This window comes from Sciurus vulgaris, assembly GCF_902686455.1.
Source record: "Sciurus vulgaris genome assembly, chromosome: 10".
Classification (NCBI taxonomy): Eukaryota; Metazoa; Chordata; class Mammalia; order Rodentia; family Sciuridae; genus Sciurus; species Sciurus vulgaris.
In genome coordinates, this window is record NC_136470.1 from 74189753 (window position 1) to 74204876 (window position 15124).

At 42.9% G+C, this 15124-nt stretch overlaps 1 protein-coding gene across 22 annotated transcripts in view; it reads left to right on the forward strand.

Annotated features, from left to right (window-relative positions):
- Positions 1-15124, forward strand: part of KALRN (kalirin RhoGEF kinase) — a 647130-nt gene that overhangs the window by 212366 nt on the left and 419640 nt on the right. For all 22 annotated transcript variants that reach the window (XM_079156104.1, XM_079156093.1, XM_079156099.1 and 19 more), the window contains exons 4-5: positions 4998-5190; positions 8766-9278. In XM_079156104.1, coding sequence (XP_079012230.1) covers positions 4998-5190; positions 8766-9278 — 706 coding nt within the window. The remainder of the gene's footprint in view (positions 1-4997; positions 5191-8765; positions 9279-15124) is intronic.

A 15124-nucleotide genomic window follows, 5' to 3' on the forward strand; every position in this document is an offset into this window, starting at 1 on the left:
GGAAGTGGGGCCAGGCTTCATCACACCTGTGTAAGAGAGGCACTCTTTAGCCCTGTGGTAGGGTGGTAACTGCTGGGCTCTCTACTGAAGAAATGGCACCATCAGCCAAAGGCAGATTTCAGAGAGGGTGGCAGGCATAAGCTGACAGGTACAATATGCATGGAGCCAGAGGACACAGTGGTCAATATAAGGACTCTGTGAGGGACACCAGTAGCACTAAGGCTGATGACTGTGTGACACCATTGTGGGTTCTTTCTATATTTTAACAAACTCAACTTTAAAGGCAGCCCCTTAAGGCAGTTACAACTCTTACTCACATTTTACAGTGAGAACTGAGGCCCAGAGACATTAAAAGTAACTTGCCTAAGGGGTCTACAGTAAGTAAATGGTGGAGCTGGGGTTCAGGCCGAGAGAATTTGATTCTAGTATCCACACCCTGAACTGCTGCCTCTACTCCTCAGTGGATTGAGTCTTCCTACTCATCAGGCACCATATGGCACTGGGAATCCAGCAGTGAAATGAACACAAAAATCCCTGCCCTCATTGAGGTTACTTCCCAGTGAGCGAAGAGGAACAACAAATGAACAAAATGTATTATCCAGATGGTAATAAGTGCTAAGGAGATGATAAGTTAGGGGAGGTGGGGGCAGGGAATATCAAATGACAGTCACAGTTTTAAACAGGGAGGGCTTCACTGAACAGTTATTTTAGCAAGAACTCAAAGGAGGAAGTTTCTCTGCTTCTCTTCTCACCACTCTTTTGGACTGACCCAATCAACTCACCTGCTCAGCTGCAAGGTGATCTTTTCACAGCACCTGATCATGCTCCTTTCCTGATGGCACAACCTTTGGGGGTTCCTCACTGCCTTTAAGAAAATCCAACACTCCCACCTTGGCATATGAGTGTGTCCTGATTTGAAGTCTGCTGCCCCTCTAGCTTTTTCTCTTGCAAGATCTAATTTAACATCATGGTGCATGGGACAAGAGAACAAATGGAAACCCATATTCCTTTTTCTCTGAATATTTGAAATTAATGTAGCAAGATAACTCTTAAATAAAACATATTCTGCCCTTCTCCCTTGAAAGATCTAGCCTCATAGCAACCCAGGAGGCCATCTTCAATTTAGATCTGTTGGATTCCCCGAGTCTCATGCCAAAGCATGGCAGCACAGGGAGATCAGCTCCAGCCTGCACTCTGCCTGCCTTCTCTGCCCACTCCCCAGCTCTATCCTACATGGCAGGCCCTCATGCATGCATGTGTACACTGTAGCTCACACATGCCTTTCTTGCCACGTACTTGCAAATATCCCATTGCCATCCCTCTGCCTAGGGGTACACATACTGGTGGTGGTACTTGCCCCTGGGAATTGGATCCTGGAAAGAGATGCTCATGAACCCAGGAAGTAGGCTAAGGGCCCTTTGGGCTGAGAATTTTAGGATTTCAGGTTCTAAAAGCCTGATTTAGAAGGGGAGAAGGGGAAGATGTGTAGCATGGACTCCATGTGGGAAGGCCTCCTTGGCCTCAGCAGGTATGTACAGAGGAGGGCCACAGCCCCACACAGGGCTCCCTAAAGCACCAAGAGCAGCATACATCATTCTCTGCCTTTTATCCATGCACCTGAACCAAAGTGAAACACTTGAATTTTCTTCATGTTCTTTGTTTCTTTGGTTTTGTGATTTTGCACTGGCTGCTGAATGGGGGTCATTCCCTAAGACTCCCTTTGCCCTAGCTTCCCTCATCTCTTGTGATCTCCCTCAACCAGTTCCCTCATTGTTGACCCCCCAGTGCCTGTCTTCACACACTACAGTTACACATAGTGTTGGTGTGGTGGGCATGGATGATTCAGGGACCTGAGCATGGGCTTCAGAGTCTGAGGTGCTTGGCCACTTCCTAGTCATATGATCTTAGGCAAATGTGCTTCAGTTTCAATTTCTCTAACATGGAGATAACCATTCCTAACTTATAAGGTTATCATGAGGATTAAATGGAATAACATATGGTTAGTGCCACCCACAGTCCCTGGCATAGAGTAAGCATGTGGTAAAGTTGTATCCTTTCCCCCATCAATGCCCCTTTCTTGAAACCAGACATACCAAAACACCTGCGGAGATTAGGCTGTTTTCCCAGAAAGATGTAATTGGATTAGTTCTCAGCATTCAGCCCCTGGGCTTCTTTCTCCTTTGCCTGAGTTAGTGTGAGCTTTCTAGAGAATGTTAGTACCTAGTTTCTAATTTCAGTTGTCAGAAACAGTTAATTAATAGTGTGTAACCTGCTACTGACAACCACATTTAGATGTTGGGATAGTCAACTGCCAGTCTTGGAAGCAACACTGAGCATCCATTGTTAGAAACACAGATTTCTCATGTCAGAATAATATGGTGACAGAGACAGAGCCTGAGGAGCAGGGCAATGAATAAGACCCTTTCTCTAAAACTGGGCAGAGTCCACAGCTACCTTGCAGTGCCTGATGTGAGTGGGCATGTAACTAATGTAAGTCAAGAGAAACTAAACTCTACTCAGTGATAAGAACCACCAAACCTCTCTAGAAAAAATGGATAAATGAACCGATTCACAAAAGAAATAATTGTGGACCAGCAAACTATAGTTGGTAGTCAAAGGCGAGTTAAAAATGGAATACAATATTTTTCTTTGAAATAGACAAAGATTTAAAAAATTCAGTGATAGAGAATACAGTTAGGGGGGTACTTTCAAACATTGCTGGTGGATGTAAATTGATATACTTTCTTGTAAAGCAATAATAACAATGATTTTAAAACAGTTTCAAGCTTTAGAGATGAGGAAAAAACTGTGGGTTACAGTGCATAGTAGACCACTATGTAGTCTAAAAACAATGCACAGAAAAGATTGAGAGAACATAGGCCAGAGTATTATAAACTCCTACCCCTAGTATCTCTTATATAGGTTTTTGAATGTTTTAGGTTTTATATAGTTTTCACATATTCCTGTTATAAGGGGAGATAAATGCTGTAATTTAAGCAAAAGTCAAAAGTCTCATTGCTTTCAAACAACAGGGCAGAGAACATTATAAATGGAAGACCTGGGCCACTTGTGGATTCACTGAGTGTCAGAGAAAGAGAAGAGGCAAGTCCTTTCCTTTGGGATACAGAATTTGGGGAACAACAAAGTCTCGGCCTTCTTCCCCACTAGAGAGAGTCCCAGCACCTGGGGCATTTCCTAACTGGGAGCCTAAGTAAGTCATCATGTCTGTGGCACATCCACAGTCACAGGAGCTGCAACCTATCCATTTACTTTATAAAATCAAAACACAGACTCTTCCATTATTGTCACTGGTTGAGATTTACTAATTAAGCCTGAAAAGAAGTTTTTGTCCCCTTTTGTGGCCTAAACTCTCCAACTGTAGTGTTAGCAGTAGTGGCTATAAGCCACTGTTATGTGGTAGGCACTTCTGAGCAACATGTAACACTCACAGTGGTTTAAACAAGCACCATCTAGGAAATAGAGAATTAGGTGAAAGACCCCAAGGAAATACTATACTAGTATTTATGTGAAATGTGAATTCACCAAAGTCTACTTGGATTTACAAATTAAATACATAGGTTCAATAAACCTGAAATAAGAAAAGGAAAGAAAAGGAAAGATCCCTGACTACTAAAACATGGACTTTCTTCCCAAAGTGCGATATGATAGCTCTTTTTAAAAAGATTTTTTTATTTTATTTATTCTAATTACTTGTACATGACAGTAGAATGCTTTATACATTTTGATAGATCATACAAAAATAGAGTATAATCTCTCATTTTCATGATTTTTTTCTTTCTGTTTTCAGGAGTTGTAGTCAGGGTTTAAGTATTTAAATAGACTTTGCTACTGAATAAGTTACAGAGCAACATCTTGATTTACTTAGTCTGTTTCTGTCTTCTTTTCAAGATGGTCACTCACTTTAGCTTACCTGATTTCGAAAGTTACTCCCTGCCCCCAACCCCCACATCCTAAACCGCACATTTTCCTGCACAACTCTTGCAGTAGGGGAACAAGAGACAGAGAAGCAGCTCAGCATCCACCTGTCCCTTCGGCTCCAACCTTGCTCTCTGAGTGGTTGTAATGACTCAGAAATCTGGTTTTGTAAAGTTGACATGTATTTTGAACTACAAGTAATACATCTTAAGTAACAGTGATGAAAATACACGTTATTAATAGTTTGTGTAGTCTCTAATCAACTGGTAGAACCAGCCTAGAGCCCTTTATTGAAAAGGATTCTCTGGCCCAATTTGATTTCAGCAGTGAAGCGTAGTGGTGTTTGCTACCAATGTGGACACAGAAGAACATTCCTGCTGAGCATTTTCCATGTCCGATTTAAGGGGCAGCAGTGTCTCTGTCTTTAGAGAGCTTGAATTCAAATGGGGAAAACATGATTCATCCCAAGAAAGAGAAGGAGACAGAAATTAAAATGGAAATCAAATTCAACATGAATACCAAAATGACTGACATCCCAACAAGGAAATGGACTCCAAGGAAGGCTGTTCTTTGCTAAGTGCTGGGAGAAGGCTGAATGTCAAGACCATTGGTCAGTGGGATTAGTTTGGAAAGGTTTTTGGAAGCAGTACATTTTGAGTTGAGTCAAAGACCTAGTATAAGGTTGGCAGGGTGATCCAGGGCAAGGGCCACGTCCCAGGTGCTTTTCCCCTGCTATCTATCTATCTATCTATCTATCAATCTATCTATCTATCTATCTATCTATCTATCTATCTATTTATTTTGATACTGGGAATTGAACCCTGGGGTACTTTACTACCGAGTTACATCCCCAGTTCTTTTAATTTTTTATTTTGAGGCAAGGTCTCACTAAGTTGCTGAGAGTCTAAGTTGCTGAGGCTGGCCTTGAACTTGCCATCCTCCTGCTTCAGCCTCCCAGGTTGTTGAGATTATAGGTCTGCACCTCTGTGCCCTATCTACCTGGGGACTATAAAGTCTCAGGTGCCCAGAGTGACCATGCTTGACCTCTGACCTCCCCACAGTGAGGACGTATGCAAACGTGGCTTCACCGTCATCATCGACATGCGGGGCTCCAAGTGGGACCTCATCAAGCCCCTCCTCAAAACGCTACAGGAAGCCTTTCCAGCTGAGATCCATGTGGCCCTCATCATCAAACCCGACAATTTCTGGCAGAAACAGAAGACCAACTTTGGCAGCTCCAAATTCATCTTTGAGGTGAGCCTGAACTCTTTCCTACCTCCTTTCCCTTCCACTCTGCCACCCACGCTCTCCTCACTTCTCCTTTTCCAATTACCCTACAATATCCAGGATGTCAAGGGCTGAGAATTCAGGATTCCTTATCCTTCTTGGCCTTACCAGATGGAGCCTGGCTATGTAGGAATAAGAAGTCCAAGAGAAGGCCCCAAATGCACAGCATTTTCGGACAATCCTATGGTGGGACTGACACTGGAATAAGAGCAGTGTTGTGATTTGTGTCAAAACTGTTAAGAGTTTATGTCCATTGATCTAGTAATTCTTCCTCTAGGAAAATATTCTTAATAAAAGGTCAAACAAAAAGGTAAAATAGCTTATTAAAATAACAAACAAAAATTGTCTACAAAAACATTCATCATAGTATTTTACATGAATATGTATATATATATATATACACATACATATACACATATGTAATACATAAATATATACATGCATATATAGGTTGTAGCCCAACTTAATTTTGGCAACATTAATACACAAATACTATGAAACCATTAAAATCTTAATTAGAAAATGTCACAAAACATTCATAGTACATTGTTTTAAAAAGGCAGGTTAATAAAACACTATAGGTTGTGTAATCTGGAGTTTGTTTTCTAACTTTATGGAGAATACTGAGAGACGTGAGAATGTTTTAACAAGTGGTCTATTCAAAGTGACTGGATAATAGGTGATTTTTATTTCTTCATGTTTTTCTATTTTTTTTAAGGATGATACATTACTTGTACAATAAGGAAAACATTTAAATATTCAAGAATCCCTTGAGAATTATTAACAACAACATACAAGATTAAATCAAAGATTTGAATATCCTTGTTCTAGCCAAATTTGAGCTGTTCCCTTTTTCAAAATTCTGGTTCTCATCAGCAAGGGGATGAAGCGTGTGCATGTGCCTGTGTGTTTGTACGTGTACACATGTGCACATACATGCCAGTTGTAAAGGCAGAACTGCTTTTAATCTTTCAGCCACTTCCCATTCCAGACTGTTGTTCCCAGAGGTGGGAGCACCTGTATGTGGGGTGGTGGTCCCAGTTGGCTACAATTTGGGCACAGTATCCTGACACTTAACTGAGGAAGTTCTCACTTTCTGTAAATAAAAAGTTTGTCTTGGTACAAAAAACAGTTAACTAACCTTACTGAATGCTATGAGTCTAGTAGGGAAATGCTTTCAATATTTGGGTTGTTTATACAGAGGTGGTGACAACAAACTGATGAATTTACAAACTGAAGAGACAAAAAGAATTATTTTCAGGAAGTCTTGAAACTTTTTCTTCAGTGGTGCTGACCTGCACAATCTCGTCTCTGCCTCCTAAAGCGATACAGGACAAGATAGCTCAGGACTTCTCATTTGGGAAAATAATTATAAGTGCTATCTTAGAAACAGCTAATTGGATTCTCACCACAGACTGAGGCAATAAGAGATACGGGGGTGAGAGTACAGGCTTGTTCAACAGCAGATACTTAATGAACATGGGGATTTCCTGGGAGTATGTTTTAGTCAGCTTTCTTGCTGCTGTGACTAAATGATCTGACAAGCACAATTATAGAGGAGGAAAGGTTTATTTGAGGGCTCACGGAATCAGAGGTCTTAGTCCATAGAAGGCTGACTCCATTCCTCAGGGCTCGAGGTGAGGCTGAACATCATGGCAGAAGAGCATGGCAGAGGGAAGCAGCCTGCATTGTCAGGAAGCAGAGAGAGAGAGAGAGAGAGAGATTCTACTCTCCAGATACAAAATATATACCCCAAAGCCACTCCCCAATTCCAGTCTCCTCCAGCCACACCCTACCACTTCAATTAATCCCATCAGGGATTAATTCACTGATTGGGTTAAGACTCTTACAACCCAATCATTTCTCCTCTGAACCTTCCTGCATTGTCTCACATGTGAGCTTTTGGGGGACACCTCACATCCAAACCATAACAAAGTAGTAAATTCAAAGAGAAAGTACTCTAGAATAGGGCTTCTCAAAGCTTAATGCACACAAATCCCCTAGGGATCTTTCTACTAGTAGCAAGACTGAGTAGGTATGGATCAGGCCCTGAGAATCTACAGTTCTGAAAAGCAGAATCTTTGGACCAGTGCTGCTGGTCCATAGGCTATGCTTTGACTAGCCAGGATGTAGAGTAGCAGGGTTTGTAATTCTGCCTGCACCTTAGAATCACTTGAGAAGCTTTAAAAACTACCCTTGCCTAAGCTCTAGTTCAATTAAATCAGAATTTCTAGGGGTACATTGCTTGTTTCCTCAAACTCCTCCTCAGTGAATTATAGAGAGCAGTTAGGTTTGAGAACCACTATTCCAGAGCAGCCCTCCTTCCTGTGGCAGCTCTGTCCTGTGTCTTAGGAGGTGGATGGAGGGAAAAGGGAGAAGAGAAGACGTTCAGAGAGTAGCAAGACAAACTGCTTTCCCAGGTTCAAGCCATGATACAGCCATCACATCATCATGGTGAGCACTGAGGGACAAGGAGCAGGTACTCCATGCCTGTGAATTTACACTGACACATTTAATCCCAGCAAGTTCCATGGGGAAAGTAGAACAGGTTGAGTATCCCTTATCTGAAATGCTTGGGACCAGAAGTGTTTCAGATTCCAGAATTTTTCAGATTTTGTAATATTTGCAAAGATTTTACTATTTGAGCCTCCCTAATCTGAAATCCAGAATGCCTCAAAAATTCATTTCACTTTTGGATTTTTTGGATTAGGGATGCTCAACCTGTTTTATCACCATTATAGAGAGGAGGAGACTAAGGCTCTGGAGACTTAAGTAGCTTGCCCCAGTAATGTAGTTTGTAAGTATAGGGACCAAGTATCTGGGACCCAAACCCAGATATTTCTTTCATATCCTCTTTGCCAAAGAGAAGCAAAGCCCAAAGTTTGTTAGGAAGGAAAAGATGTTTACTGAGTGACTGAGTGACTGCCTGCACTGTCATTTGCTGGGGACACTCTGCTTCTTGGAAACAAACATTCTGTACTCTGTTCTCCAAAACTTATAGGGATCTCATAGACAACTGAGGACCTGCAAACCTCTTCTGTTGCCCAGCCCTTGTTTTGTTCAGTGTGCCATGGAAGAGTGCTAACAGGGAGAGCCTCAAAGCTGACCCCAGCCTGATGCAGGAAAATGGACTATGAAACCCTTGCAACCCAAGTACTGACCTACATTGCTTAACTCAGCCATGATAATGCCCTGGCCCACAGGCATGGGTCTTAGAGCTATAGAAAACTGACCCCCACACTTGGGGTCAGTTTTCCTTCTAGCATCTGAAGCCCTGATGTGGTAGACTCCGGGTGGGGAGGAGGGAAGATGTAGAGGCTGATTGAAGCAGTCAGCTGTCCAGTGGAACCACTGACACTGGCTGATCTGTGGCTCCTGACAAGTAGGCCCTATGGTTTTGCACTTGTTCTTTCCTAGGCAGGCTGTGGTCATTTTTATGTGGACTTATCTTGTCCTTTCTCTCCTCCTGCCTATTTCTGCTCTGGTCTTCCCCACATCTTCCCATATCACTGAGATTCCCACTCTGTGTCTGCCTCTTCCAGACAAGCATGGTGTCTGTGGAGGGCCTCACAAAGCTGGTGGACCCCTCCCAGTTGACGGAGGAATTTGATGGCTCCCTGGACTACAACCACGAGGAGTGGATTGAGCTTCGGCTCTCCCTGGAAGAGTTCTTCAACAGCGCAGTCCACCTGCTCTCGCGCCTTGAGGACCTGCAGGAGATGCTTGCCCGAAAGGAGTTCCCGGTGGACGTGGAGGGCTCTCGGCGGCTCATTGATGAGCACACGCAGCTCAAGAAAAAGGTGCTGAAGGCCCCTGTGGAGGAGCTGGACCGGGAGGGGCAGCGGCTGCTGCAATGCATCCGCTGCAGTGATGGCTTCTCAGGGCGCAACTGTATTCCCGGCAGTGCCGACTTCCAGAGCCTTGTGCCCAAGATCACCAGCCTCCTGGATAAGCTGCACTCCACCCGGCAGCACCTGCACCAGATGTGGCATGTGCGCAAGCTCAAGCTGGACCAGTGTTTCCAGCTACGACTCTTCGAGCAGGATGCTGAGAAGGTAGGAAGGGAGGCCGAGCCCAAGCTGCAGTGCACTGGGGCATAGCTCTTTAGGGAAACTGATGGAGGTTGCTGATCCAGCTCTGATTAATGATGGTAGAAATTTTATCGAAAATGTGCCTATTCATTTTAGATGGTATAAATTTATTTCTATGTTATATTTGGCCATTGATCACTGACTATTCTTAAGGCTTATCCTTGTATAGTACTTATTATGTGCCAGTTGCTGTTCTAAGCACTATGTGTTAATTAATTTCTTTTAATCCTCCCAAGACTCCTAGAGGTAGGTGGACTAACATTATCCCATTTTACATGTGAAGAAACTGAGAGGTTAATTCCCCAAGCTGTGAAGTGCAGTCTGGCGCAGAGTCCATGCTCTTACCCAGTGTTAGACACTGCCCCTCTGTGTGCCTGCAATAAAAACAATACTAGTAGTGGCCACTGTAACATTAATTAGTGACTATTGTCCTGCAATGTCCTTACTACTTAAAAAGCATTTTCACAAGTGGAGTTTTATTTAATCTCCATGATCCTTCATTCCCTGTGAGGCAGGCGGTGGTGCCTGTCTTGACACATAGGGAAGCTAATGTTCTTTGATCTTCTGTCTGCAGTGTTAGACCTGATGTGCTTCCAGTCCCCTCTTACCTCCCCCATCCCATCTCCAGCTTCTCTGGCTGTACCACTTCTTTCTGGAGCACTTTCTCAAGTAAGACACCATTTTCCCAGCAGTGAATTCTCAAAGCGTTCCCCTTATCAGGAAAAAATAAGATATGAGAAAGCAAAAAAGAAAAATGACATCTAGTGCTTCTTTGTGAGGACACAAAAGTATCTTCTCTTTAAGTTAAAGAGGAGAAGAAAGAGTTTACTATTGTATACCCTTTAAGAAGAGTAAAACAGTCTCCTTCCTATCAGTTTTCTGGGTATGACTTATATTTAAGTGCATTATTCTGTTCTTAGGAATACCATTGTATCTCTCAGTAACTTGTGAATTTTATCAACAGTATCTGATACAACACTTTTGTGTCTTTCCATATTGAAAATATCTATAGGTATTTTATTTTATTTAATTTTTAAAAAGATTACATATTGACTGATTACATTTATTTATTAGCAGTGCTAGGGATGAAGTCCATGGCCTTGTGCTTTCTAGGCATGTGCTCTACTACTGAGCTACAACTCCAGCCCCTCTCTAGGCATTTTAAAGTGATAAAATCAAAATATAAAAACTTTCCATATAATTATGAACCCAATTTATGTATAACAGAAAGAAAATGTATGACAATGTTAATAGTTTTGATATGTGCAGAGCAGGTTTATAGTTGATTTTAATTTCTCTGTAAATTTTCTGTGCTTCCTAACCTTATACTTTATGAAAACAAGAAATCATTATATATTTTTAAGAGAACACAGATCCCTTTCTACAACAGAACTTTTGAACTTCACTTGAACAAGTTTTTGGAAGAGACATGTAAAGGAGTTTTCCTGACCTTCCTGAGGGCTCCTTGCCCAGTGGCCTGGCTGCTGGAGTCTGACCCTATCTGTCGTGCTTGGGAGGGGCAGCTTGGACCACAGAATCTATGCACACTCACTGAGTGACAAGAAGACAGGTCAGGAGCCAGCTGCTGTGAAACCAGAGGCAGGTACTTGACTCCTATGGCCAGTACTGGGAAGGTTTGAAACAATTCCTTTTTACTAGAGATCTCTTCTCTTTGGGGTAGAGAGTCTGCTTTGCAGCTTGGCATTGGTGTCTCTTTCAGTGAACCATAGACAGGAGGGGAACAGAGGGCTTTGGTCTATCTAGGCATGCTGTTAGAGTTTGGAGTCCTTCAGAGTATCCTTGAATTTCAAGGACATGGGAAGCCTGCATGGGACAGAGATGATATGGATCTCAGAAACAAAATAAGCAGTATCAGAAGTCCTTGGGTAGGGAAGGCTGCCCTTCTAGAACCATCCTTTAGACTCAGAGGTCCTTGAGTAGTAAGGGTTTCCCTTCCATTCAACTGAGCAGTAATTGTTCCCACTCATATGTCTTCTTAATCCATGCTCACAAGAATTGTATATTACATTATTATTCCTATTTTACAGATAACAAAATAGAAACTCAGGTGACATGACTTTTTCAAACACATACTTCTGAGGGATAGGGCCAGTAGTTTAGTCTGTTTCCAAAGCCCACCCAGGTTCTTACCTAATAATCCTACTGTCTCTCTGCTCCCAGGACCTGCCACTGAACACCACCCTTAGCCCCTCAGTCCCCTGATCCATGTCTCAGTGATCCTAGAGAAGATGTTCAAATCCCACCTTTAATGCTCCCTCTTCAGCAGGGGCTCTGAACCTTTCTTTGCCACGAACCTCTTTGTTCTGGTTAAGCTTATGAATTCCTTCTCAGAATAATATTAGTGAATATACAGAAAACACAGACTTGGAAAACAATTATTTAAAATGTAGTTATTAAAAGTTTTAAAAATAATAGTGACAGACCACACTTAATTAACAGGCTAAATAATAAGATCTACTTGAAGTCTAACAACTATCAAAAAGTTGAAATAGTGATAAGACTAAGCATATTTCAGGGGAACCATCCTGATGTGATAGGAAATGTGTGTGCTTCTACTGGTGTCGAGGTGTGGAATAGCTAACACTAAAGTGGGCTCATGGTGGGAGAGAAGGCTAGATAGATATTTCAATTAGAAGTTAATGAAAGTGTATTTTTCCCCCATGCAAGTACACAATCCTTGAATTCTATCCATGGACTCCAAATTTAGAATGCTTGTTCTGGGGTGTGCTTATACCTCATAAAGAAGTGTGCATGTGTGTGCACACACGAGTGTGTGTGTAGGGGTGGGAGGGAGACATAATATTAAAAACAAAATAGGGAGAGTGAGAGGATGATGGGAAGAGGGCAGCCCAGGAATATTTCGACATTGAGTCAGTGGTGAAAATGCCGCTCAAGCTTGACCAAGCTTGACCCAGCTGCCACAGAAAATGTGCTGGGTGTGGGACTAGGGAAAAAAGCAGTCCTTTTAAGTTGCTTCCAGATTAATTTAAAATATCTATGCAGAGCTAAGTGCCTCAGCCTTTGACTTATTTGGTGTTTTTGGAAAGGGGTCATGCGGGTGATAGTTTGGAGTCAGGATGTGTGCAGATCCACATCTAAACAAGGGCTGAGGAAATAGTTACTGTGTGAGCTGTGTCTCAGCCTCCTTCTGGTGGGAGGCATGCTGGATGGTTGGTGAGGCCTCTAACTCCAGATCTGGGATGCTCTTGGCAATCAGAGGAGTCTAGTGACTGCTCAGTTTTCATTTTTGTGATGCAGGTGGGGCAGAGTCTCTCCTCAGGCTTTGTGATGTGACAGCTTGTCCCCAGCACTGGTGCAGTGGGCTGATGCTTTCCACTTATTAACTGACCTTGGGGCAAAGAACCACCTCTCACAACCTTCCTGACCCCTGTGACAGCCCCCTGCATTTCCATCCTAGAGGTTGTGGGAAGGGAGCCATGTTCTCTCCCAATTAAACATCTAAGGAGAGGGACTCTGTCCCACAGATAAGTCACAAAGCAGGCCACTATTCACTTAATAATGGTGAACAACTGTTATGAATCTGAAGAAGGTACTTGGAAAAAGATATGTAGACTGGAGTTTTTCTCCAAGGGAAGGATGTCATCTAATAAAAGGGGTGGACACATAAATGCCTATCTCATTATTCATTTATTATATTTTTAAACAAATTTATTAAGGTATAGTTGATATAATCTGCACATATTTAGGGCATGCAAACTGATGAGCGTGGACATGAGTATACCCCTCGCCTCCAAAGCCATCTCCCCTGTCAAGGTAACAGCATAGCCACACCTGCTTGTTTCCTTTTGCTCATTTAATTCTGCTGTATTCCCTGTGCTGTCCTAAACATAGCCACTATATTTGGGAGTTCCAAGAGAGAAGGGAATATCACAGCTCAGGAGCAACAGGGAAGCTTTAATGAGCAATCTGTGGGAGTGCTGGGTAATTCAGAGATTATCCAAGTAACACGTGATGTTGGAAAATGAACCACTGCTGCCTTGACCCTGTACCCCCTTGTCTGTAACTAATGGGCCTGTCCTCCACTGTGTTCACAGAACACAGTCTGGGTCACTCCTTGTTAACCTGGCACCGATTACAGCTCTGTGTACAGCCTTGTTTCAGAGCCACAGTGGACCCCCTTAGCTGGAGTGGACCCCTGCAAGGAAAGTCTCAACCCTGTAGTCACAGCCCATTACCAAAGAGAAGGGATGGGCCTCTTCTCCAGGAGTGGCCTCTGTGGTAAATGGGGAGTGCCACCAGGTGGCCTCACTCTACATGTGCCTTCAGGAAGAAGAAGGTGGGTACCACACCCTGGAGGGTCCTCCCTGTGCTGCCCTTCTGCATGACTTGGGTGTCATTTTAGGATGGTGAAACTGGAGGGGACCTTGAAGTAAAAAAATCTGCCTCCCACATGCTGCAAAATTGTCATCTGATGACAGCCACTGTGACCTCATGATGCCCATCTACATGTTGATGCCAATGAGAAGGAGCAGAAAATACTGACACTGCTACGCCATTGCCCTTCTAATCCAGGCACAAGCTCCCCCATCTTCCAATCCGTGGGAAAATAGCCGAGCTCAGAGGAGCCCCAGTGCATAACTAAAGTCAACTGATGGGGAAACCCTTGTCCACTTTGTTTTTGAATAAAGGAGGCTATTCTGATGTCCACCCAGAAGGCTGCTTTTAGGCCAAAGCAAAGAGGATACTCCCATTTCCTATAAGAGAATCCCCAAACAGCAAACAAAGCTGCCCAGTAGAGTTTCCACTATTAGAATCAGCCTTACTATTATTTATCAGCATGTTGATTGATTTCATGTGTAAACACATACTTGGGAAATGCAAAGACAAGATCTTCATCAGTATGTTTGAGAGGGTATTTTTGTGCCCACTTTCCCATGGTCCAGGTGTCCAACCCAGAAGAAACCTCTTATTTGTTTAGGTGCTCAGAGGGGACTGTGTGGCTCTGTTGGCGGCTGTGCCTCCTTTTTCTATATCACCCATGGGAAAGTCTCCCTTGAGGAATCTAATGTTTAAGTACACTCCTGTATATTTTTTCTTTTGTGGTAAGACTGTACACATCCTTGGTGCCATGGCCATGTGGAAATGGAGCTATGGTGGTTGGGCTTAAGATTGCTCCTGTGTTGACACTTATCAATTATGAGACCTAAGCACAACTTTAACCACTGACCTCCAATTATGTCACCAACAAAACAAAGATAAAGAATTTGGACTGACTCAGTGTCTTTTGACTTCTGCTTCCACACTGAACTCCAGTCATACATCATATCCTTCCTTCTTCATGAAAATAGCTTTCATCAGGCAAAGTGAAGAGGTCATGATAGTGGTAGTTGTGGTGGTGGCAGTGGAGGTGATAGTGATAAACTTTTTTTTCCTCGGTAGAAACCAGAGGTGCTCTACCGCTGAGTTATACCCTCAGCTCTTTGTATTTTTTAATTTTGAGACAGGGTCTTGTGAAGTTGCCTAGGCTGACCTCAAACTTGCTATCTTCCTGTCTCAATCTCCCAAGTCACTGGGATTGCAGACGTGCACCACCATGCCCAGCAAGAATAAAGTTTTAAGGAAACCTATTTGAATCTCCAGAGCAGTTTGACGAAGTCCCCCTAGTTCCTGGTTTCTTCTCCTTTGAGACTTGCTACAGTAAATACATAACTAAGCCCTTTTACAGCTCAACAATTATAAACTAATTTTGCTTTTTATTCTCCCCTACATATCTTCTGTATGTTCTTGTTTTTTTAGATTGTTGCCTTGGAAGATTGTGAAAAATAAGA